At 37.8% G+C, this 25,901-nt stretch overlaps 4 protein-coding genes across 4 annotated transcripts; 2 read left to right on the top strand and 2 right to left on the bottom strand.

Moving 5' to 3' along the window:
• Positions 1 to 740: 740 nt before the first annotated feature.
• Positions 741 to 1,887, bottom strand: LOC132186681 (uncharacterized). Its single transcript, XM_059600687.1, has 2 exons — positions 1,302 to 1,887; positions 741 to 1,038 (listed from the first exon to the last, which is right to left on the bottom strand). The coding sequence occupies exons 1-2, from the start codon at positions 1,798 to 1,800 to the stop codon at positions 956 to 958; spliced, it is 582 nt and encodes a 193-aa protein (XP_059456670.1). The 5' UTR covers positions 1,801 to 1,887; the 3' UTR covers positions 741 to 955.
• A 2,929-nt stretch (positions 1,888 to 4,816) lies between these two features.
• On the top strand, positions 4,817 to 10,162 carry LOC132186680 (uncharacterized). The gene is made up of 13 exons (XM_059600685.1): positions 4,817 to 5,147; positions 5,516 to 5,554; positions 5,675 to 5,823; positions 6,016 to 6,091; positions 7,324 to 7,612; positions 7,724 to 7,833; positions 7,954 to 8,001; positions 8,103 to 8,312; positions 8,555 to 8,656; positions 8,909 to 9,042; positions 9,157 to 9,301; positions 9,637 to 9,765; positions 9,848 to 10,162. The coding sequence occupies exons 1-13, from the start codon at positions 4,951 to 4,953 to the stop codon at positions 9,873 to 9,875; spliced, it is 1,656 nt and encodes a 551-aa protein (XP_059456668.1). The 5' UTR covers positions 4,817 to 4,950; the 3' UTR covers positions 9,876 to 10,162.
• A 2,696-nt stretch (positions 10,163 to 12,858) lies between these two features.
• On the bottom strand, positions 12,859 to 15,373 carry LOC132186679 (ribosomal RNA-processing protein 14-C-like). Its single transcript, XM_059600684.1, has 2 exons — positions 15,112 to 15,373; positions 12,859 to 14,228 (listed from the first exon to the last, which is right to left on the bottom strand). The coding sequence occupies exon 2, from the start codon at positions 14,226 to 14,228 to the stop codon at positions 13,179 to 13,181; it is 1,050 nt and encodes a 349-aa protein (XP_059456667.1). The 5' UTR covers positions 15,112 to 15,373; the 3' UTR covers positions 12,859 to 13,178.
• Positions 15,374 to 23,490: 8,117 nt separating this feature from the next.
• LOC132187393 (uncharacterized) lies at positions 23,491 to 25,041 on the top strand. Its single transcript, XM_059601690.1, has one exon. The coding sequence runs from the start codon at positions 23,638 to 23,640 to the stop codon at positions 24,838 to 24,840; it is 1,203 nt and encodes a 400-aa protein (XP_059457673.1). The 5' UTR covers positions 23,491 to 23,637; the 3' UTR covers positions 24,841 to 25,041.
• The last annotated feature ends 860 nt before the right edge of the window (positions 25,042 to 25,901 follow it).

The raw sequence follows: 25,901 nt of genomic DNA, 5'->3' as shown, positions 1-25,901 counted from the left end.
GATTTGGTCCACCCCCAAGGGCCATGGGGTGGCTTCGGCTACCACAGACCAGCCACCCCAGCTCACAACTGGGGTGGCCAACTACCTCTTATTTTTTTATTTTTTTATTATTTTATTTTTAATATGAAATAATATTTTATTATTATTTTTTGTTATTGTGATAGGTGTCTCATTTGTGGCTCTAAAATTTATAAGAAAAAATCCTATTCATAAATTGGATATTCTGTCGTCCAAAATAAACTAAAGAGCATTTGTTCCCTCAAAATTGTTAATTGTCAAATTCATCAACGTAATATTTTTTCTTGAAGATCAATATGTAATTAATTTGCCGGCATCATTGAATGTAATGATGGACACTCAAATGACTTTCCTTTTCACGAAAGAAAATAGGTTCTCCCTTGAAAGGAAAACGAGTTGTATCCATTAAGAAAAGCGATTCTTATTCGAGACCAGAAAAACCTATGCCACCCTTTATATGACAGAGAGATAGAGATAGAGATAGAGAGAGAATGTTGTCGTATTTACATAACCTTAACTTTCCCAAAGCAACCAAAAACTACAGAACCCTATTCAATCTGCAGACACAAATATCCTTTTTTTTCTTGACCTTCCTATTTTAAGAGTACTTTCAGACGTGAAAAATCTACCTAGACCAAGTAAAAGAGAAGACAGGACGTTAACAACACCACCAAATATAACCAATTAAAGTACCAAAAGCCAAAAAAACAAAGGAAGAAAAAAAAGAAAAAGAAAAAGTCAATCCAGTACAAGTTGGTTTTCATATTTAATGGGTTTCGTTCAGATTACTTTAATCTCACTGCTAATAACAAAACCAAGCAAAGTCGGTAGGGGGTGATTGGAATCATGTGAAAGGAGGTCGACATTGATGATCATATGATGTTTGGTTAACTCGGGTTTGGTTCACACATAATTAATCCTGGTCCCAATATCATCATCAGCCCGAACATTGCCGTACCGTACAAGCAACCACCTGAGCCCACTGCTTCAACCTTGTCTTCACCGTCTGTGGATTATCTCCTTCACCAGTTTCCAATTTCCCCAACAAACATGTACACACAAGATTTCAGTTTCATATATATATATCCAACTATTAACTATATCAGAACATAAAATCTAAATCACTAATTACATGTCACAAATTTTTGGAGTTTTCTCATGAAAATTCAGACCACAGAGTGGAAACAACGAAATTAATCTATTATAAGTTCAAGCATTCATATTTTTAAAACCAAAAAAAAAAAAGGTAGGAAGTTTCACACAAAATCCAAATATATATTTACCTGGGGAGAATATATTGGTGTGGGGGCTGCCGAGGGGAGACGGAGCACTGTCGCACTCGGACGGCGTTGAGGAAGGCGGCGGAGTGGTGTTTGGCTTTGAAACGGTGTCGTTGTACTGCTTGTTGACGGCGTAGTACAAGCCAAGAGCAGGGAGCGTATCAGACAAGCGCTGATCCAGCTCGGGCGATGACGAGTCGTCGAAGCCGAAACCGAGCTCGATGCAGGCCTTGAGCTCGTCGAGGTCCTCGTCCGTCACGCTCTTGCTCCGGCGGTTCTTGCTGTTGCCCTTGCGCCGAAGCCACGCCTCATCGCGGTACGCGTCTGGAGACCACGAGTGCTGCTTGTAAAGCGAAGATATCAGCCGCGGCCGCGGCTGCGGCTGCGGCTGCCCCTCCGATGGCCCTGGCTGTAGCCATGGTAGTGACGGCGATGGCTCGGCGTCGGCTTCGGTGTCAGACATGGGATCGGAGACCTCGAGCACAGCCCCTAGAGTGGGCATGTGCGGAGGCCGGACGACCTCACGCGCTGCGTCTGAGAGCGCTATAGCTTTTGTTTGTTTCTCGGTGAAATGCTTTGGGTTAAATGGGAGGAGACGAATTATTAAGGGGAAGGTGGTGGTGGGTCAATGCGGTGAGGACCTACTGTGGTTGGTCCGCGTCATCATGACCTGTTCTTTGGCTTTTCCTTGAATTTTCTTTAAGTTGTTTTCCTAGAAAGTTAATGTTTGCTTGTAGAGAAAATTTTGGTGGTATAAAAATGATATATTATATTTATACATTTTAATTTGATAGTCCCTTTTTCAATTTTAAATACAGTTGTATCCAATCCAGTATCTCCACTAACTTGTATTAAGGGGTTAGGATGGAGATATGCTGTAATGACTAATTCTCCCACTAAATTAATTCCATAAATAATTAAAATTAACGACTTTTAGGTCATGGGTGACGTTAATTGAATGACCAGCCTTTGAGATTTATTTATTGCTCGACCCAAAAAAAAAAAAAAAAAAATCATTTTTTTCTTTTTTTCCCCGAATGGAAAGAAATATACAGAAAATGCTCCGTTTGTTAATCTGGTCCGCAGGCACATCGATCTCCAACTCGAGAAGAACACATGTAATTTTCAAAAGCAACAACAATAACAACAATAATAAGGTTGTTAATTACGAAGTTATTAAGAACAAAATCTGGGTAGAAATTAACGTCAAGTTGGTGACCAACGTGCATATTATGGGTGTCTTGCGAAACAGAAGCCGTAATTGAAGTGACAGAGTAACAACCAGTTCAACTACCAATCTATAATCTCTCCTGCTAGCTAACTGATAATTTCGAAGAGGAGAGTTTTGGAGAATAATAATATCTAATTGAGTCAGAGAAAGAAAGAATAAATATCTTTCAATATATCTTCTCATCTGTTTCCTAAGATATTATTATGGCATGGAGTTGTTTTTATTCGTACTTCAGAATCTCCGAGAAACGAGCGCAAGAAATCTCATATCAAAAATTTTACACCAATTAATGAGAAGAGAAATGGAATGGGGGATCAACGACTGACTTCATTAATTTGGAAGTTGGCTTTATTGCACTCTAATCTTAATCTTATAGTTATAGTAATTAAGCATATATATGCCGTGTTGATGCTGAGATCCATTTACAATAATAATAATAATATGAGATGATAATGAGCGATGGCGTCACTAGCTACTTCTCTTAATCATCTACTAAAATCCAACATCGCCATTCGCCAATAAGCAAGCCTCTGTAACGGAATTTCAGGTAAGCGAAGACGACCGGATAGGAGAAACGGCGGCTGCTTTTGTTTTATTTCAAAATTATATTTGGAATTTGATTGATGCGTGATTGCCGCGTTATTTCTTTTTTGTTTTTTCAAGGGAAAGACATCACTGAGGGACCAACTTTTTTTAATTTTATTTTTAATGTCAAATTGGTTTCCAACTAACTTTTTTAATGCAGTTTATTAAATTAATGTGTATGCAAAGTACATTAATTCGGGTTGCACTTACCTACTCTAAAAACACATGTTAATTTAATAAATTGAATTAAAACAAAAATTATTTCAATCTAGCTTAAAAGAAAAGTTTACTTATAAGCCCAAATATATATATATATATATATATATATATATATATATATAATCAGTAGTTAGTGTTTTCATTCATGATTTCAAAAGAACCATAAATAAGTTGAGTATTTCCAAGTGCCACACAAGGCAATAACAAACGGATAAAATGACTCAATGAAAAACCCCAAGAGGTAAAGGCAAGGAGAGGCACTACTAAAGACCAAAATAGAGTCGTTGATCAAGAACGAACACCAATTACAAAAGTCTCAGCCATTGAATAAAACCACATAATTATATAGAGTCAGCAACCCACAAAAAACGAAAGTGCAGCAAAACAAAAAAGCATCATAACAACAAAAAAATAAATACGACCACTCCACAAAACAATGGCTCTAACAGAGGATAGGCGGACGGAGGAAGATGAGCGGCACATGGGGGCAGATATAAGATTGCGTTAGGGAGATTACAAAGTATTTTTAATATGTAAAAAGACATGTCAAACAAAATAGAAGTGCTGCACATCTTACTCTCATTTTGAAAATTAATCATCAAATCTACCTTCATTTAATTGGGTCTTACAAATTTAATTGTTGATTTAAAAAGAAAATATGGATAATGATAAGAGAAGAATCGAAATAGATGCTCTAGCATTTCTCCATATTTTTTTATTTTATTTTATTTTTCACTTAGTTTTTTTCTTTTGTTGGTAGGTTATATTTTTCTCGTTGTTTTGAGGTGCCAAAGTAAGTTTTAGTCGTAACACCGTTGAGATCAAGCCATTGCTTGTGGACCTTCGAATCGAACATGGATCAACCCTTGACGAAAACCTATATTTTATCATGTCAATTAAAGAACAAGAAAATCCAGTATACTTTGTTTGGTTGATATCAGTACAGAGTAATGTTATGTACCATCTTTTTATCCTCCTAAAATTAATGTGATTTTTAAAATTACTATTAAATTTTAAATGAATCATACTTTAATTTTGATATAATGTTGATTTTAAAAGTCACATCTACTTTAGAAAAATTTTAAGACGATAAAAAGATGGTACCTAACATTATTCTTCGGTATATGTTAAAATATTTACTGTATATATGTCAACATATATACTTTTATGTACATTCGTCACCTTTGCAATAAATTTAAAGTGATTTGATGGGAATTATTTCTTAAGATAATGCCAATTGGTAAAAAATTACTCTCATAATCTCAATTATTGAACTTGACTTTATATTTTATATTTTAATACGTAAAAAGCAGATATTTAACAAACATTTAAGAAACATATAACAAATTTATATACCTACCGCCTTGGCCCTTTGGGGATATTTATGTCCTTAATTTTATGGCCAGGACTTGGGCCCATCAATTCCTAAAGGCCCCATAAGATAGACCAAACCCATTTCAGGCTTGTTGTGACTTGTGATGTACGAATTACGATGGAAGTAAACCAGCAGCCATTTATCATTTTATCTCTCTCACTCGGGAAAGGGCGCTAGGGTTTCGTTCCTCTCAGCTAACAATCCAATCCAATCAAATCCAATCGATCAGAGAAAGAGAGAAGATGTGGCACGAGGCGAGAAGGTCGGAGAAGAAGGTTCACGACATGATGGACGCGGCTCGAAAGCGAGCTCAGAGACGAGCCGTGTTCTTGGCCAAGCGCCGCGGCGATCCTCAGCAGTCGATCCAGGCCATAGGCGCTCGCTGCCGCGTGTACCGCGACGACGCCCTCTACCAAGCTACTCAGGATCAGCAAGGCCTGTAAGATTCGTATAATCTCCTAGATGACGACGATTTTGGTGTAATTTATAATCGGCAATTAGACTCTTCAAAGTCCAATTGCCGTGTGTTTGTTATGGCAATAATTCGAGTTTTTATCTGAGGGTTTAGATTCTAAGACCAAGCAGAAGGCACATATTTATTTATTCGGATTTATAACCATTGAAATTTTTGTCTCAACTGCTCAAAAAAGCGCAAAACCTTATGTGGATTTTATCAGTCAATTGTGCGTTTAATGTAAATTTTATATTTGACATAATCATCAGCTCAGTATAATGCTGCATTTTTTTTTTTGTTAATTGTTATTTAGTTCCATCTAACTCTAATTTAATTTGTGCCTTCTATATCAGGATACCGTGGAATGGTAAACAGGATATTTTGATTGATAGGTACGGTGTTTTTTTGTTTTTTTGAAAGGGTTGTAACTTGGATGCAAAATGTATTCAATTCTATTCCACTTTCCTGACCAGTCGCTTAAGATTAGGGGACGATTTTCTTTGTCTAAGCAGATTTGATGGCCGAGCCCTTCTCGATTTCATTCGGGATCCTGGGTCGCGGCATTTTCGGATCCCGGAGAAGTCAGAAGAAGAAGAAGAACTAGAAGAGTTTGTTAGTTTTGAGCGTTATCGGGATTTAATTAAGCATCGACGTAGAGGATGTCGGTACTTTTCTTTAATTTTTTGGATAGTGTCTTAAATTCTTGAACATTATAAATGTATTTTTCTCTTTATCCTCCTCTTATTCATGACAAAGCCATACAAGACAAAGGTTATCCACCTTTGGAGCCAATCATTTGGTTAGGGGGTTAGTTTGAACTTAGTTTTACAAGCTAAACTTTGTACATTAACAGTTACTGATGAGGAGGGTTTGCAACATGTAAACCAAGAGATGGAAGCGAAGGCTGTTGCTCCATTTATATCAGACAGGTTTGTTTCTACTCTCCCCCCTCACTCTTCCGTTGGTTCTTAGTTACTTCTTACTTTCTATATTTAGTAACTAAAGTGATATCAGGGTTGACACTACTGAATAAATTGTGAGATCTGTGTGCAACAAATGTTTTAGTCCTGAACATTGACTGTAGAATAGGTTTCTAGCTAATTCTTGTGGTATTTAAATAGTTTGATGCTAAACATGTGTTGATCTTGATCTTGTGTAGTGTTTTGTCTTTGGTTTGATAAACATATGTAAACACGTTAGCAACATTAAAGTTTTCTTTGCATTCAAGTTTTTGAGGACTTTTTGGAACTGAGTTTTGCTAAGGACTAATTTCTTGGGAGGTATTTCTTAGATGTTGTCTTTTCGATTTCTGTCTTTTTCCCTTCTAGGTGGTCTGGCCACCTGAATCTTTTAGAATGAAATAACTTGGATACTTTTGTAGAAGCTTAAAGAATGTAGCAATGGCTTGATTTTCTCCTTTTTAAACATCCTAGACCTTTTTTTTTTTTTTTCTGTCTATCATGGGTTTCTAGGCAGAGATTTGGAGTTGCTTCAATGGTGTTCATTGTGGGAGGACAACATTTTAAAGACTTTCTTTTTAATGAAAAAGAACTTGATGATGTGAGTTGTCACAAGATTCATGGTCTAGTTGTTTTTGTTTCTTTCTTAAGCCTAGTCTCACATAATCTAGTTTGTGTGACTGTTTTCAGTGTGTCAAACTGTGTTTTATTTCTAGTGTTATGATCAGGATTGTGGTTGGGTTGGCTTTGCAAGATATACTGAAATTGCATAATTTTTTTTTGTTTACTTGTATATGCATGTGCACATATACACGCACACATTAGTGTGTATTTGTGTGTCTATATATATATATATATATATATATGGGAGGTAATCCCAAGGGGTTGGCCAAGTGGTGAATGCCTTGGTCTTGAGGGTTTACTTCCTTCAAGGTCTAAGGTTCAATACCTCATGGGTGCAAACAATCCTTTGGGGCCACATCTCCTGGTAAAAAGCCAGCGATTTAACTAGTTTCGTGTAGGGAAACTTTTGAGGGTGCGGTGCACGGGACCAGGGTTTACTCTGCAGGGGTGGGTCCGAAGGGCCCTGCCTTGGAGAGGTTCCCCGACATCAAAAAAAAAAAAAAGTATATATTTGGGAGGTGGGGGTTGTAGATTACATATATTTACTATCCCTTCTCTTTTTTATGCATTTCTTGTAGATTTCAGTCACAGCCTCCTGCAAGCAAAGGTTCTTATTCACAGGTGGGCTTTTCCTATGAAGGGGATGTTAAAGAGGAAGCCCATCTTTCTGATGCTGATGATAATGATGATGACGGTGATGACGACGATGATGAGGATTTCAACAGTGATGATAGCAATGATGAAGAGATGGATATTATAGCAAAAGAATTTGGTGTAAAAAGGTATGGATGGCTTGTTTACATGGATAAAAAGGCGAAGGAGGAAGAGAAAAGGCAAAAGGAAGTTATCAAAGGCGATCCTGCAATTGTAAGTCTGTCACAATGGCTGATTGAAAGAATCGTTTGTTTTATTATGTTCAGCAATACATGCATTTTATAGTCCTGGATATAAATTTTTATTTATTTATTTTTTTTGTAGAGGAAGCTGAGTCGTAAGGAAAGAAGGAAGGTTTCTCAAATAGAAAGGGAGAGAGAAAGAGAAGCTGCGCGGGTAACTGGAGCCAGAGTGCTCCATCATGATCCGTACAGGTGGAAGAAGACCTCCCCCCCCGTTTTGACCCCTAAAGATGTCAAATTTCGCTTTCATTTCCAAGTGTTTGAAATTATCATGCTGTTATGCTTATGATAGCCTTCTATCTATAAATGCAGGGAACCTAGGCGAAGCCCAACATATGAAGCTTATCCACGTTCTAGAAGGTATGCTCTTGTAGGTTGTTTCGGAGGCCGTTATATTTGTCGTTTTCTTTCTCGGGAAAGGAGTAGATTACATGCTTGTTGTTAATGTATTGTATCTGCAGATCTAGATCAAGATCACGGTCATACTCCCCATCATACTCGAGGCGTTATCCTCGCGGAGGGCATGGTGATGATGTTTATCGAAGCAAGCCAAGGACACCTAAAATCGAATTTATTACTGAATTTGGGGGTTCCGGTGCTGGGGATGAACCAAAGCTTGAACGATTTTCTCCACCACCATCTCCACAATCTCAGGCTGACTTGTTAAACCGGTCGGCGCACTCGACCTTTAATTCTTGCAAAGATAGATTCGACAATCTTTACTCTGCTGCAGCTTATCTCCCATTTTGTTACCTGAGGCAAACTTTTCTGGTTTAGAATTAGGGTTATCAGCATATGCCAGAGGAAGAGAGAAGGAAGCTTATTGTTCCCTGAAATGGAGTTTTATTAGAAAGCTTCTGACTTGGCTGGAACCAATGATTTGGGTTTCTCTAATGTTTCTCCTTTTGTGCAGGCCGTCATCTGGTCGCATACTTGAGGCACTGCATGTTGATCCTGCATCTGGTGTATCCCTTGATAAGGAAAAGAGTGCTAAAGTGTTGAAACCATCAGTGAGGTATCTCTTGGTGTCTAAAATTCAAGATCCTTGTTTTCATGCTTTGGTTTTTTTTATTGAATTCAAGTGGATAAGCATGTCTGGATAGGAGGTTATTGGCTGTTTCATAACTTTTTACTTCTTTCTGTTCACTGCTTTTGCCACCTGTAAAGCTATTCTCCATTATTTTTAAAATTAATATATATTAATTTATCTGTTAGTTTTTTTTTTTTTTTTTTTTTTTATATTATAATTGTCAATCTTTTTTCGCAGCACAACTTCGGCAATAGCAAAGTTAACAAAGGGAAGTACTTCTGGGGGGCCCTTAAACAAACAACAGGTGGAAAAGAAGGAAACTCCTCAAGAACGACTTAAAAGGATTATGAGCAGACAGCTAAACAAACAAAGTATGACTTACTCCATAAGTATTTCGGTGGTGTAGCAGTTATCTTAGGAGGGGGGAATGGGGGACTGTTTCAAGGTCTTGGTACTAATGATTGCCTAACTGTTTTCTTTTGCAGTTAAAAAAGATACTGCTGCTGAGATGGCTAAAAAACGAGAACAGGAGCGCCAGAGGCTTGAAAAGCTTGCAGAAACAAGCCGCTTAAGTCGATATAGACATCGGAGCCGCAGCCGCAGCGGAAGCTACAGCCGGTCTCCTCCAAGGTAGTTAATAGTGTGCTGTGCATGTGGAACCTATTGGTATTGCCATTCATGGAGAGTCTGCCAGATGTTTAAGCACCATAAAGCATAAACTCGTCTCCTTATGGCAAACTTATCTCAAATTTCATAAATTCATTGGAGGTTAAATAACGAAATGTGTCTGTTGGCGTCAATGAAGATGCCTTGACGTTGTAGTTTCTGGCTACCAAAGGAAATTAGCAATTTTATATTTCCACTCATTTGAGGATTAGAGATATGCTTTGTGTGCTTATTACGTCTGGTCATTTTGGATATGCATATCCAAGTATTGAAATGGACAAATGCTGTGTTTACCGCAGGAGACACCGACATAGTAGAAGTCCAAGTAGAAGCAGGGGTTCCCGAAGATATTATTCCCGTTCTCGCTCTCGATCTCGCTCTCATTCCCACACTCGTTCCCGTTCCCACTCCTGCTCCCGTTCGCCAAGGTTATTACTGTTTTACTTTTTCCTAATGACTATCCATATATATCAAGTTACTGGAGACTGATTCAGACAGCTGATATTGCAGGGTAAGAAGCCATTCAAGGTATCGGTAGCGACATTGCTGTAAAATTGGCAATCGGTGGCAGTTGGTGTTTTATCTTGCGTATGGAGTTTTTTGTATTATCATAATGTAACGGTGGGCAGGCATTACACAGTTGCTTCAATTAGTAAGGTCTTGTCATCGTGTGGGAGGATTTAGTATGAATCCTTTGTTTAATTCAGTTGCAGTCTCTTCCTGTTTTAGACTCTTATTAATTGGTTTACTTACACGTTTATGTAATATAGTAATGAGCATTGGTATGTGCTTGATGATATTTATTAAAATTGAACATTTTCCATCTGTTTAGTTATCATAAACCCCAAATCCATCAGGGTGTTCAATTTTATTGAAGCCTGTGAGACACCATAATCGCATTTTCTGTGCTTCATATTGCACAAAATTTTGATAATCTGGCAGATGAGATAGAGACTTTGATCAAGACACTGGGGGGCATATGGACATGGGACTTTTTGGAAATAATGGATTGAGCTTCGACAAAGTCACAAAGGGAATGGAATGAAAAAAGGCGGCATCACGTACTTTATTGGCGGGTGCTTTCTTACACCGACGAGATATTTTCAAATTTCAACTATTGTTTTGCCAATGGCTATTCTGTATTTTTCTAAGCCACTACTCGAGTATCTGCTACTTTGGTGAGTATTCTCGCTTCTTCTACCTTGACTTTTTTTATTTTTTTGAAAGATACCTTGACTTTTGTTTATAGATGCATACCCCCCACCCCCCCAACTCACCCCTAAAGAAGGGTAGGTTTCTCATTCTCAGCGTTGATTTTTTGTGACCCCGGAGTTTCTGATTCCCCTTCTCTGCTCTTATCTGCCGAAGCATCATCTACGTCCTATCAATTGCTTATTTACTTTTGTTAAGGGAGGGCCCTAGCCTATGAATCTGCAAAAACTCAAAATCACCAGCTTATAAGTGGGGAAATCAGTGACAAATGAGTTTTGCTGTTCTGTTGCAAATGAAATTGCATGGTTTTGACGTATCGTATATATATATATAGGGGAGTTTTAGATAGGAGAAGCTAAATACTTGACACATGGCATTTAAAACTGGGCAATTAAACTTTGACACGTGGCTTGGGCAATTAAAATTAAAACGTGGCATTCAAAATTGGGTGGGCAATTAAAATGAAAAACTGTGCGTCCTTCTTTCGTGATCAACTATCCAACCGTTTTCAAAATTAAGAAAAAGTGTTTACAACTCCTACAAACGCGAAGACAAAAACAAATCAAAGGCAAATCATTAAATCATTCTACCAAAGACAAACCGGTAATTCTGGGGTTGAGCGTAAATGCTTTTTCATTTTTTTTTCTCGCTTTCTATTTCTATTGGTGCGTTTTGATCCATCGGATTCTAGGTTATGGTTCAAGAAGGATTTGGCTGATATTAATTTAATTCATTACCAATTCCAATTTTAGAAATCATTAAATGACCGGTAATTCTATTATTCTATTATATATATATATAGGGGAGTTTTAAGTAGGAGAGACTAATATCATGACATATTGCATTATTTTATGCTAACAATTGTCCATATTTAAGTGTAAAACAAGCGTTTAGTTTTTTTTTTTTTTTTTTAATTGAAACCAAAATAAACTCTGTAAAATGTTGTGCCTTTCTAATAAAATAGCATATCTAATCTATATATATATATATATCAACTGCCATGTTTAAGTGTAAAACAAGCAATTTTTTTTTTTTTAAAAAAAATTATTGAAACCAAAACAAACTCTGGTGAAACGTTGTATCCAATAAACATTAAAGCAAACTTATTTTCCATACCTCTCTCTCCTCACTCTGTTTTTCTCAAACGTCCATGGAAAGCTTCTCAATGGACAACTATGGAGATGAAGATGGTTTTGGGATTGTTGGAAGTGCAAATAAAAATGCAAAGTCAAAGAAAGCATGCAAGAAGGTTGTACACGTTTTCTTCTAATTAATTTTAGCATTTCGACCCAGCTTTCTTTTACTTTAATTAGCTTAGTAAATTATGTATGCCTTAGAAGTCAAAAGAATATTTGTTAGGCGTCAACCTTATTAGACTTTATGATTTTTAGTTTTAGCGTTTGAGTGCTAGCCACCTTTGTGGACTTTGTAACCATAGTATTAAGTGTTATAATTGTTAAAACAACTTTTATTGACTTTTAGTAAGCAAGTTAGGCGCATCTATTTTAGGATATAAGGATATTATGTACGTGTAAGCAATTATCAAGCAAGAAGCAAGTGAAAGCTTGATATTTCTCTTAAATATTAAAGTATTATTTTTATCTTGTCTTTTGTTCTTTCTATTTTTGTGAGTGTCCGCATATTTGGGTATTGGTTTGTAAACTTATTCCCAACATATTGGTATCAGAGCTAGTTTATTATGGTGTTGGTGTTGCTCAATCTGAACAATGTTTATTACATGCTGCATCCACGTTAGCTAAAGAAGATTGAACACTCGTTAATGTAGTAGTAAGCATTGTAACCATAGCTTTCATGGACACTAGATGCTCTTTTAGTAACTGGAATTGGTGATGCGAGGCTGCGACGTCATTAGATTTTACACAAGTTGAGATATCTTGCAGCTGGAGGGAGAGCGTTATCAACCTCAGAGTGTGGTGGTGCTTCAGTCTACAGTGTTGTGGAGATTCATCATGCAAGCACGGGTAACATAGCCACACAGCTTTCTGGTCATGGCAAGGTCGATTTCGGCCATGCATTACATTCAAATACGTCACCTAGAATACAGCTGCCCAGAGCCTTGTGTGCCGTATGTGTAATTTCCAGCATTATACAATATCTAGTCCTTTCTAATTTTTCTCTGGTTAGTGAAGGATATTGGGTAGACTAACATGGCACAGCTACAGGAAAGATTTACCATAGTTTCTTCTGATATAGTGACGCAAGCCCCACGAACCCAATACATTTTAAAATTCTGTCACCTTTCTGCCGTTATTGCTCTAGAATTGTGAGCATCTTATATTAAAGCATCAAAAATAATTTAATTTCATTACCAGCATTCAACATGAAATCTCAAATAACATACAAAAGTTGAAATCTAGCGAAGGTAACTTCCTTTGGGCTAAAAACACCTAATATCAGCTACAAACATTTGCAGCTATCAACTGAAAGTCAATTCTTCTACAACATTCGTCTACTTGGTTGAAGAGGCGAAGAGGGAAAAACGAAGGGGTACTGTGGGGGATCTATATAGCAGAATCCCACAAAGTAAAATTTTCCATGAATTATGAAATGGGCTTTTATGCCAACTCATTTAAAAGCAAAAGAGAAAAGGCAGAAGCTCGTATGAAGTTTAGGAGGAGGCACCTCCATTAACAAAACCTTCCTTTCGACCTTCAAATCCTGGACGCATTAGCTTTTTCTCTCTTTTTGCAATTCGCCGCATTTTCTTGTCTTGAATCCTGTGTGCTATATTTTCTGATCTCTTTTGCTGCTTCTCTCCTTTCATCTTCTCTGTGGTCTGCCTCCTCTCCTTCCATTTCTCAGCATTCTTCTGATGCTTCTTCTTCTCCTTCTTTATGCTCCTTTTCAACAGGCTTGGATCATCATGAACCTTCATCCCGGCTGCTCTACTTGTTGCTGCATTCCATGAATGTTTCTTCGAGATAATCTCCCCTTTCTCAGGATCTTTCTTTGCTTCTTCCAATTTCTTTGCCCTTTCAAGCTCCTTAAACTTTGAAAGTTTCATCTTTTTCTTCTTTCCATGCTCTTCCTCATTCCCAAGTTTGACATGACTGAATGCGAGCCCCTTTGAAGCTTCTATTACATCCTTCTCCACTTTATCTGCAGAACTACTAGTTGTTGGTGTCTTTTCTTCAGAAACAGAGTCTCTCTTGCGCTTCTTCTGCTGAATTCCTCTATTGTTGTCTCTCTCATTCCTCTTCTTTGCTCTGTTTGAAACTCCAGGATCCCGATTTGCTCGGGACTCTTCGATTTTTTGATGCAGCTTTTGCCGAAGTTCTTCTAACGTCACCTGTCGATCATTAACTTCAAGGCTGGACAGCATAGGTTTAATCTCTATTTCCTCATCGTCGCTCTCATTCAATTTTTCCTTCTCCAAGCTTTGCTTTAGCAAATCAAGGGTTGTCGTGGAAGACTTTTCTGGATCCAAACGATTTCTTCGAGCTTTCCTAATGTTCTCCCTTGATTCCTTCTTTGCCGAAGCTTTTTTGGCCTTGCTGAGACCCTGAAACCATGGCCTATCCTTATCATCAGGTAGATAGAACTTTGCAGGGATTAACTCAACCAACTTATCAAAGAACAGAGAATGCTGATGAATGATAGACTTCAAATCAGTATCAGGTCTGGAATCAGTTACAGGATTTTGCTTCTTTTTCTTCATCTGCACAGTGATTGAAATGATATGTGAGAGAGAGAGAGAGAGAGAGAGAGAGAGAGAGAGAGTCCATTATTGCATAATGTCAAAATTTACATAGATTCTGAATTTTCAGGTCCACACTCCATTTAAAACTGGGAGCTTTAGGGGAAAGCAAACAACGAAAAGACCTGGCATACATTTGCTTCCTCAAATAATCTTTTTGTAAAAATGAAGGAATGTCAAAATTATAGTTCGGTTAAAGGGGCATAAACACAAAAAAGACGCTCTTCTAGTAGCAAATTTTATTATCCCTTCAAAATTATTGGGATTTTTTTTGGGTATAAATACACATCATCATATTTCGCACTCAATAAATTTCATTGAAAGTGAAAAAAAACAATTGTCTGTTTTCTTTCCAATTCTCAAATTACAAATGACCTCCAAAGATTATGAATCAATCACAAAACATAGCTATTCTCCAACAACCTTCCAGTAAGTAAGCCACAAATGCACATTCCAGTTTTAATACAGAAAAAAAAAAATCAGCTGCCAAATTTTACCTAATTACAATTTCTTTTTTGATGAAGGGAACCTCGACAAGGACCCATCTCTGCGGAGTAAACTTAATTACATTTCTTTTAACATAATTACAGTTTGAATCTTTCACTTCCCTTATCCTAACACTCCGATAATTCACAAAATTCCAAAGAAGAAAAATCCAATATATAATTAAGCGACAAACCGTTTTAACTCTACGTAAGAAACAGCAATTTTTTTACAACAAATTAAAGTCATGCTTGGTTCAAGTTTCGACAACAGAGAAATTCAAACAAATCACAATCCGAAAATCCCCAAATTTCTCAAACACCAATTATTTTCAAAAAAATAAAGAATTAGAGAACATTACCTCTTAGATATAGCAGTGAAGAGGCTGAAATGAGAGCCAAAGACGGTGGCTTGAGAGTGTGGCCTGTGAGTTGGGTCTCAGGTGAAGCCGAGAGAGAGTGAGAGACAGCGGCTCGATCGATCAGGGCGGCCAAGGCCCATAGTACAACACTGGCTTTCCAAGGTCCGCGCTAAGGTATAAGCAGCTCGGCTGCTTCTGAGTTCTGAGTCTTCCGACTTTGAGGACCTCTTTCTAGGGTTTCCCTTGGCCCTGCTATTACAATTTATATCATATGAGTAAAGGGCTTTTATATTTTCCTTTTCTTTCGTTTTTTATCAGTCCCGTAATACTTTCATATTAAGAAAAAATATAAAATCAGTGCTCTCTGTGTGGTATAAAAATTTGCTTAGAACTAAAATGTTTAGGAAATTTGTTTACGTGCCATGTTATATCCAATCATATAATAACATGTGTCACTCATAATAATCATAAAAAAAATTAGTGTCAATATTTTGTTTATATTTTTTTCAAATTATCTTACAAATTAACCATTAGATTTGTAAACTTATGTGGATTTCACATAAGAACTCCACAAATTGAATTTATAAGATAATATGAGAAAAATATGGACAAATTATTAATACCAATCATTTCTCTAAAAAATATAAAAGTAACAGTAAATACCATCTTTTTATCCTCCTTAAAGTTGATTTGACTTTTAAAATTACCATGTGATCAAAACTCAAATATGATTCATTTAAAATTTACTGATAATTTTAAAAATCAATATTGACTTTAGAATGATAAAAAGAGGATAAAAAAAATGGTCTCCAGCAATATTCTAAACAAAATATAAATACAAACATTTCCATTCTTTTAAAGTACCCAAAAAAAAATATAACCTACGTTGGGCCTCAAAATGATAAAAATACCCCAACAATAACATCTAATGGATCTTAAAGATCTTGTAACATCTAATGGACCTAACTTGGGCCTCAATTATGTTGGTTGTGCATATAGAATTTGCGAATTCTAGTTGCCTTCCCCCTTTTTCTTCAAAACTTCTGGTTAAATTATAGCTTAGGTTAATAACTTTTTTGGTATTTGGGTTTTGAGATTTTTTAATTTTTCTTCATAGGTTTTAAAACATGACAAAACTAGTATCTCAGATTTTGGAAAAGACCGAATCACTACCTCTAGTTTGAAAAATTCTATGGGGTGGCCGAACTACCCCCGGTTTGACCTTAGGGGTGGCTCACCCAAGGCTTTGTCTAGGGGTGGTTTCGGCCACCCCTTTTTTAGGGGCCAGACCGGCCTTGGGGGTGGCCCTAAGGTCAAACTAGGGGTGGCCAGGGTGGTTTGGCCACTCTCATAAAAATTTTTAAATTGGAGGTGGTGATTCGGTCTTTTCCAAAATCTGAGGTACTAGTTTTGTTGTGTTTTAAAACCTAGGGGAAAAAATTAAAAAACCTCAAAACTCAAAGTACCAAAAAAGTTATTAACTCATTATAGCCTACACAAATAGATGTTTGGTCTATAGCAAATGCTGAAAAGGGAAACATTTACAAAAGTATCTCTATCTCATTATTAACCTTAACCGCATAAATAAAAGGAGTACAATTGAGAATGTTTCCAAAAATTTTTATTGAAAGCGGCCATTTGCCTAACAATGTGCTATAGAATTAGTACCACTAGAGACTTTGGAGGCAGTTTATCTTTGAAAGAGCTAGAGCTGCTGGTGCATGTCGCTAATGATTGCAGCAAAATTCCAATCCAAGAAAACTCTGTCTTAATTTGTTGATTGCTAGAATTATAACCAAAGAATCACCTTCCAAAGAGAGTGACCTGTAACCACAAATGGCCAAATTTGCTGCCAACAGTGCAGCGTTGGCTTCACCAACATCAACATCTTCCCTAGGAAACTGCAGCAATGATAGAGCCCGAAGAATCATTTAAAACAGCAGCAGCTACTGCCCTATGTATGTTTGGTCTACTTGGTTACATTGGTGAGCATCTCTTTCTGTTTCTGCTGTTTCCAGCAGTGAGTTTGGTGGGAACCACGGCAAGGGCTGTAAGTACAAAGGATATATTGGTGAGAATCTGATCTTTCTTTGTTTGCAATGCTGTCCTCTAATCTCATCATGAGTTCCCTCCCCCTACTCTTTTTTATTAACTTCATTCATTTTTACATTTTGGATGCATGTTCAGGACGCTCCATATTATTTGAACTGGAAGTTACTTTAATGATTTTTCTCTTTTTTGTTGGCAATTATATTTCAGAAAGTACAGTTTGATAATTACCCCAATGACCGTTTGATGGACCTTCAATATTCTGTCCTACATAGCAGATAAGAGACACAGGATAAGTGCAAGCATGGCTCTTTAGTTCTCTGCTGCCGTACCCTGGGGAGCATTTTGGCCTCAAGTTCCTATGAGCCAAATTTCAGGCAAGCCCACCTCAAATTGACCTCCTAACAATAGGTGGTGGGCTTCATGCGTTTAACAATGGGTATATCATGTGTGACTTGCCAGTTTTTTGGCAGTAGTCTAGAATCTAAAATATTTTATTCATCTTTTCAGTTCTAATTCTAATTCTAATTATTGCTTAATTGTCAAATTTGCTTTTATATCAACCTATCCCAATCCGATATCAATGTTTAAGATTAATGTCTCAGAAGGTTAAACATTGGTCTGCATAATAAAGATCATGCCATCTTCCAAAGTTTATGCTTATTATGAATAATCTCAAGAACTATAATTATTTTCCTTTGTGTCAGGAAGGTGCCACCCACCTCTGTTTTGTCTTACCTCTGACCCTTGGTCACATTGGTGAGCATTCTATATGGCAGATTTAGTGGCAACTTTTCTATGGTGTAATGCATGCAATACATGCAGCTAATTGCATCCGATTCAGATTCCCGTTTGGCAACTCGGATAAGTTTTTTAATCACAGTTTCATGTCCCTTATCTGATCTTTGGATTAACGTAAGAGTCAGAGGATTTTTGTTTCCTGACAACGTCTTCTGTCTTAATTGGACATCCACTAGCTAGCACTACTTGTTAATGGTGGCAGAGGGTTCTTAAAATAGGCTGCCATCTGGAATCTGGTTAAACCCAACAAGTAGTGATTTTCAATCTCATGTTCATCAAATAATTATGGGAAATTCATTCCCGTTTATTCAATTTGCACCGACTGACAAGGACATCAACGTGGAAAAAGAAAACAAAATGAACTGAAAATATAAAGACAAAATAAGCGATCTCAATGCTAAAGACAGAATAAACTGCAGGTGGTACCAAAAGTCATGATTGATAAAGAAAGCTTCTTTCTTTTTCTTTTTTGGTTGTTGGTTGGTATGTTCTAATTCTGGAAACGATCGAGCACAAACGTTGAAGAAATATGTTGCAAAAGACCTGATTAGTGCCGGCTGATGCAATTTTAGCACTTGGAGGATATCAAAGCAACTGTTTTAGGATGTGACATTGACAGCCCATGATATTTTTCCCCCCCTGCAGAGTAATATGGTATCCTAGTCAAACCACATATACTCTTGAGTAATAATTGTTTTGTAGATTCTGCTTCAGCTTAATTGGTAGAGGGGCTTCTGAATCAAGCTGCCATAAGGCAAGATATTCCTCCTACTCCATGAATAGTTCAAGACTATAAATAAAGAGCACACCTGACAGAGACAGAGATGGGAAACTTTTAATAAAAAATCTACAAAAATAGCTGAGATGAACGCAAGTTACTATGGAAACACCCTCCTTTTTGTGACCTTTTTTCATCTTTTGGTGCTCTTTGGCATCACTTGAACTGCAAGGGATTTGTTCTGGTTTCTTTTCAAGCAAAGCCATCGAAGAACCTGATATCACTTTATTCCATCCTTATTGCACGCACGCATCTCATGACTCCATGAAAGCGATAGCCTTGTATTCACCTTTACTTATACCTGCCTAGCTAAGCTACTTCATATCGAAAGAGAAAAGTAATCAAATAAAAAATGTGATCACCACACGAGGGGCCGGTGATCGACTTTAAAGCTGATTACTTTAACTTCAAAAGTGGGATGCTAAACTAATGTTTATTGAAATGAAACTCAGCCAACCAGGGATTGGAGTTGGAGGGATATATGAATTAGGAGCAGCAATTCGAATTCGTGTGTTCTGTTGGGTCAAACCCTTCAATTTTAACCAACTAATTTCCCGTTGGGTTCGTGTTAAAAATTGTCAGTCCTACATATTGTGTGATGGGTTCAAATCATGTTGAGATATTAGTACAAGATTACATAGATCAATCTGAATTCGACTTATTTGATTAAACGGGTCATGCCCATTAACTCTAATATGCTAATTTCGAGCTGAGTTCGGGTTAAAAATTATCAGTTTTACATATTGTGTGATGGGTTCAAATTGTGTCGAAATATTAGTATAAGACTATATAAATCAACTCGAATTTGACTCATTTAATTAAGCAGGTTAAAACCTTCAACCCTAACCTATTAAATTTGTATTGAATTCATATAAAAAATTCTCAGCTCTATTGTGAACCAATGGTATAGTACTCATGGGTCACTAGCTTGATGATGGGTGTAGTTAGGCATATATTACAGTGGACCTCTCCTCTCAAATTAAAATCACTCAGCCGAAAGATTCATTATCTTTTGCTCTATTCTCACTAACCTCAATCTACATGTTTCTAGCATAAATCTTTTGGAAAAGAACCGCCAACAATTGATTGCCTCTTTGAACCCTTTTAATTTTTTCAATTAGTAAATGATGAAGCCTTTCTTATTTGAGGATATACAATGAATAAATGAATCCTTTTTTTTTTTTTTTTTTTTTCTTTTTTTCTTTTTTTCCTTTTACTTTCACTTGTTTGAAGCTTTACCTACCCAATATTCTTCCTAGAAGCCTTAGCCAAAGGCACATATTTTTGAACGAAGAATTAAATATGTTAGAAGGGAAGTGAAGCACATGGGATTGGGGTACACCTCCTGGTTATTATATGCAGTACGTCTTCAATCCAAGAGTCTATACAATAGGGTTATATGTAGGTCAGATTCATACCCTACAAAATGATTTTATTCTTCTAAGCATGCGTTTTTGATCTCTTTATAACCCCTTCTATATTAGATTATCATCATAATCAAGACTAAACAATTCAAAATCTCTTGATTTCTTTGCCCAAACTATCTTTGAGGATAGATATATCTCAACTACAATATGAAATTCTAGTATATATGATCCTCTCCCTAGCTCTCTCTTCAACATCATTGTGACATCACCTTTTGTTCATGAGTCCTATACAAAAAATTTGAGTCAACTCGAAAGATGAAAAAAAAGAGAGAGAGAGAGAGAGAAATATATGAATTTTATTTGTTTGATATCTTTTGGATGCCCTAGACGGGGACCAACCACTAGAGCTAGAAGAATAGATGGGTCAAAATAATTTTCTCCATGGCCTACACCATCAATGAAGCGTGGATAACTATCTTTAATAATTTTGTTGTCTAGATTATTAGCGACACATTTGCTCGATCAAACAAGTCACGAGCAATCCAGATCATAAAGTATGAACGTGTGAATATGCATGTCTTTTGATTTAGGACCAAACGGAATTTATTATGAAAACTTACACATCGTAACAAATCCCGACCGGGGCATTTTCTAGATGTCCCTAGTGTGTGTAGGATGGCCGGAGGAAGAGGGGTGATAGCTTGACTAATGAGCGTGCAGGGGAACAGAAACGTAGGATTGAGGAAGACAAGCAAGCAATGTTGGCCACTACGTCCGCTAAGCCAATATTGATCCGGCGATTTTTCTTGTTAATGTTAAATATGGAACCCCACCTGGTCTACTGCTTCCAAACACAAGACAATGGCATCATCCAAATGCTTGCATGGAGCGTGCCCAAGTGGTTCCTCATTGCCACAACCAACGGTGACCTTTCCTATGCTTTTGTTGCTTCTGATTTGGATTTGTGACAATGCCATTTTGTTCATGAACCCAACAAAAATCTAACAAATATTGTTTTGTGTTTGAGTTAAGAGAGTCAAGAGACCACGCATGGTCCAATCCAAAAGTCCCACAAATCTAAACCCAACCTCTCTCTCTCTCTCTCAAAAGATCCTCCATTGACTTTGCAAGGATGCATTTGCTTAATAAATTTCCATCCCATGTGGCCCACGCTAACCTCAGAAAGTCTATCAATTCACAGTCGTCGTCGTCGTCGTCTATATTATGATTGGCGTCCAAGTTACTTCCAAACTAAGATCTTGCAAGTAGAAGGTTTGCTTATTAATCACCGATTTAGTAGCTATTTTTTAACTGAGTTAAAAAAATTTCTTTCAATTCAATCTTTTAAATTGACAATTGTTCAAAATATATATATACATGATTTTTACATGCATTTTTAAGAATTAATTAAATACCCAGTTGGTAAAAATTTACTGGACATGCAATGGAGCCGCTCGTTGACCCCATTATGTAATAGAGACCCAATGATTATGACGGTAAACCCAAAAAATAAATATATATTTTGTGTGATGAAAGAGCGAAGATCAGGGCCACTCCACATGTTACCCTCTTTAATTAGATTCTTAATTAGTCAATCAGACATCTGAGAAAATTAAGAATTGTAAATTGTAATTTTCCGGGAACATCACGTGCTTATACCTATCGCCCAGGATGGATGTAACCGTTAAATGTCCAACTAACGTCTCTTTTTTCTTTTTTCTTTTTTTAATTGAATGTCCAACTAACGTCTCAATTAGAAGAAAATAAAGCGTAAAAACAAGATAGATCCCTCAGCAATGCTGCCAATGCATGAGACGTAGAGGGCCACCATGTGCATCCATCGTCAAAAGAGACGTTGAATTTACTGCAAGGCTCCAACATTTTACCTACTTCTTTTTTTTTTTTAATATATACAATAATTACATTTACAAAATTATTTGGAAAAATAGAAATAAATAATAAATGGTATAATTCTTTTTTTTTAGGGGATCATCACAAGGGCAAATAATACAATAATATATCCCTTAAGCATAAACTCAGCTATGCATGTGATCAGTTCTGTTGCAACATTAATTAGTGAGTGGTGTTGGTGTAGTTAATTCCAGAACCTCTCCACCGTCATCTTGGGGATGGAAGCTCGGGCAGTTCGTGAGTGTCATTTATGTTTCTACGCAGAAAATGGTATTTAATTTGCTGTACTTTCTTCTTTTAAAAAATTTCTCAGTAAAAAAAAAAAAAAAGGAGTAAATTACAAAATTAGTAACCGGGGACTTTTTAGTTCATTTGATGCAAGAAGAAAGTTACTGTTAGTTGTCAACTCAACAATTGGTGGTTAGGTGATGGTAGATGCATTATTCCTGAAAGATACCGAGTACTTATTTCATTGATACAAAATATTTGATATAACCCTTATTATTAGCTCAGATAAATAAATATTAGTCAAATTATTATTATTATTAATTTTTTCTTAGCTTTCCTAAAACAAAATGGTACAAAAAGGGGAAGTGAACACATGAAAAACCGACATGCTATTCATTAAGGTAGTACTTAGGTGAAGGCTAATCAACAAAACCAAGTGTGTACCCTCACATTGAGGAAAACCTCATTTTTTGACAACCAATAATTAATTGATTAGATTTCTCATCTTATATTAAAAATCATAAAGAGAAAGAGAAAGGGAAAAAGAAAAAGAAAATAAATAAAAAGGTAGTAGTTAACGTTAGAGTACAACTATGTGCCATGATGATTGTGTGCTTTGCTTTATCTCCGCTGTCTATCGAATACATGATTACCCGCTGGGCCACAGATTGCTCATACCAGACACAAAAGCCATAAAACTTAACACTAAAATAAACCTAAAGTTTTGATTGATTAGATTAAGGAATTCGAGACAAATGGTAATCAGCGCGTATTACTGTCATCTCCCAGTCACCGCCATACCTTTTTTTTTACCGCGAAAGAGCCGTTGCTCAACGGCTGTACTTTTTAGTCAAAAACACCTTCGTAATCAATGTCTGAATTACTTTTACTCTATATAATAATAATAACAATATGAATTGATTTGTGAAATTTTTATTATTATTAAAAAGAAATATTTAATCATATTTTTTGACGCATTTTTCCGTGTAAATTAACAGATAAGGCAAGCGTGTTAAGAAATTAATTATCATTTTCTGAAGTTTATTGAGGCGATTACATATTATAACGGTGTTAATTAAAAGTAGAACTGTTGCTCCCATTAAAAAAAACAAAAAAAAACGCGAATAGTGACGAAGGAAACCAAATGGAAGGTTTCCGATACCCAAAATCTGAGAGTGGGCTCCATTCTTCCACCAGCTATAAATATGCCAAGCTTCCTTTACATGCCAAAGTCCCTTCCTTTCTTCTATCCTTCCCCAAAAAGCACTTCGCTACCACACTTCTCCCTGTTTACATTTCACACTCACAAACAAACCCAAAAGTTCCGGCACCGAATCCTTTGCATTAGCAGAAGCAGAAAAAGGAAAGTAAGTAATCTCTAGTTGGACGACAATGGTCGACGTGGACCGGAGAATGGCCGGTCTCAACCCGGCCCACGTAGCCGGCCTGCGTCGGCTCTCGGCTCGAGCCGCGGCGTCTTCTGGAGCTACGTCACTCCCCGTTCGCAACAGTCTTGTTTCGTTCGCTTCTCTGGCCGAGAAGGTCATGATCCACCTTCGGAATTCGGGTATTCAAGTACAACCTGGGCTCTCAGACGCTGAGTTCGCAAGGGCTGAGGCGGAGTTCGGGTTCGTTTTCCCACCTGACCTCCGAGCGGTCCTCTCTGCTGGCTTGCCTGTCGGCCCTGGCTTCCCCGCCTGGCGTGCCGCCGGCGCTCGGCTCCACCTCCGCGCCTCGCTGGACCTTCCGATCGCTGCGATATCCTTCCAGATCGCTCGAAACACTCTCTGGTCTAAGACTTGGGGCCCGAGACCGGCCGACCCGGAAAAGGCCTTACGGGTTGCCCGGAATGCATTGAAGAGAGCTCCGCTTTTGATTCCCATCTTCAACCATTGCTACATTCCTTGCAACCCGTCGTTGGCCGGAAACCCGATATTCTTCGTCGACGAGAATCGGATCTTCTGTTGCGGGTTGGATCTTTCCGATTTCTTCGAGCGCGAGTCTCTCTTCAGGAGCTCCGAGTCCGATCCCCAGGTTCTGAAGAGGCAAAGATCAGTCAGCGAGAAGTCGGCCGGGTCGTCCTCGAATTTCTCACGAAGAAGCCTGGACACGGGTCTGGGATCGGCTGGAGCGAGGACGCCGAGATGGGTCGAATTCTGGAGCGACGCCGCCGTAGACCGGCGTCGGAGGAACTCATCGGCGTCGGCGTCGTCCTCGCCGGAGCGGTTTTTCGAGATGCCCAGGTCAGAAATCCCGAAATGGGTTGAGGAGTACATCGAGCAAATCGGATCCGTTTTGAAAACGGGCGGTTGGAGCGAGTCTGATATATCCGAAATCATCCAAGTCTCGGCCTCCGGGTTCTTCGAAGGGGGAGAGATGGTTTTGTTAGACAATCAAGCGGTTCTGGACGCTCTGCTTCTCAAAGTGGATCGGTTCTCAGACTCGCTCCGAAAAGCCGGGTGGAGCTCCGAGGAGGTTTCGGATGCGTTGGGCTTCGATTTTCGACCGGAGAAGGAGCGAAAACCGGTTAAGAAGCTGTCCCCGGAGCTCGTCGAAAGAATAGGGAAACTGGCTGAATCGGTTTCCCGGTCATGAGCATCGAGATTCTCTTCCTCTTTCTATTTCTTTTTTCTTTTTCTGGGGGTTTATTATTTTTTAAAAAATTTCAAAGCCTCGGGGTTTGAATTTTCCCTCTTGTGGGGGTTAAAAAAAAAAAAAAAATTGGAAAAATACGTGGGAACTTGTTGTGTAATACTATGAAACATAGCGTATAAAAGTTCAAACTGCATTATTAAATCTTTTTATATATATATAAATACTTAATAAAATTTATATATACATTGTGTTTTTATTTTTTATATATTATATATTCCTTCTGAATTATGTGTTTACAGGCTACAGCTCATAGTTTATAGATTAATTTTTGTTGCTTGGGGAATATATGGTTTAGCTGAACAGGCTCTTGTTTCAAAAAATCACGCCCAGCGCACGTGTGTCTTTTTGAGTTGGAAGCTGAGCTCCAATGGAGAGCCTCGGCGCTGGTGCGCTGGTGAGGGACAGCTGCGTATCCTGGCGTTTGGAGGAAACCAATCAAACGGCGTCGTGCTCTGCAACCGAAGCAATTGTATGGGAAAATGGGTTTTTTGTGTTTGGAGAGGAAACGGCAAGTGGGAGGATTGAGGAATCTCTTCTTTTTAAGAGGGGGGAGGATAGGAGGAAGAAGGGAAGGGGGTGTTGGTGTTGTGTTTGTTTGTTCACTCTTCACTCTCCATACCCTTTTCCTTGGAATTGAGGAAAAGATAAATGAGAGGAAATCTGACACAGAAACCTCATCAATCCTCGCCGTTTGGCTTTTAAGAGACAGAACATCGAGGTAAACTGCTTGTTCGAGGGTGGGAAAGGGAAAGTGGTTTTGGATACGTGTAGATGGGGGGGAAATAAATCGCATTGGGTGGGTCCAAAGGAGAGAGGTTCGTACATGAGAATGGATAGTTTAGGGAGGGGTGGGGGGCTACAAAAGTGTGGAGGCTTTCGCAGCTTTCACACCTTTTTTTCTTCCTCTCTTGCCTGATTAAATTTGTTTGGTGTTGGGGACTACTTTGGGGTGTTTATTTTGTTTTGATTTGGTTTGGTTCTTTGTCAAATGCCCATTTTGT

This window comes from Corylus avellana, chromosome ca7 (assembly GCF_901000735.1).
Source record: "Corylus avellana chromosome ca7, CavTom2PMs-1.0".
NCBI classification, from domain to species: Eukaryota; Viridiplantae; Streptophyta; class Magnoliopsida; order Fagales; family Betulaceae; genus Corylus; species Corylus avellana.
The sequence above is the reverse complement of the archived record's forward strand: the minus strand, read 5'-3'. Positions and strand labels throughout refer to the sequence as shown.

Bases quoted from the DNA above. Each gene is read 5' to 3' on its own strand.
- LOC132186679 (XM_059600684.1), bottom strand. From the start codon at position 14,228: ATGAAGAAAAAGAAGCAAAATCCTGTAACTGATTCCAGACCTGATACT.
- LOC132186680 (XM_059600685.1), top strand. From the start codon at position 4,951: ATGTGGCACGAGGCGAGAAGGTCGGAGAAGAAGGTTCACGACATGATG. The intron at 5,148-5,515 runs GTAAGATTCGTA...CTTCTATATCAG, and splicing joins ACTCAGGATCAGCAAGGCCT to GATACCGTGGAATGGTAAAC. The intron at 9,043-9,156 runs GTATGACTTACT...TTTCTTTTGCAG, and splicing joins CAGACAGCTAAACAAACAAA to TTAAAAAAGATACTGCTGCT.
- LOC132186681 (XM_059600687.1), bottom strand. From the start codon at position 1,800: ATGCCCACTCTAGGGGCTGTGCTCGAGGTCTCCGATCCCATGTCTGAC. The intron at 1,039-1,301 runs GTAAATATATAT...AAACTGGTGAAG, and splicing joins CACCAATATATTCTCCCCAG to GAGATAATCCACAGACGGTG.
- LOC132187393 (XM_059601690.1), top strand. From the start codon at position 23,638: ATGGTCGACGTGGACCGGAGAATGGCCGGTCTCAACCCGGCCCACGTA.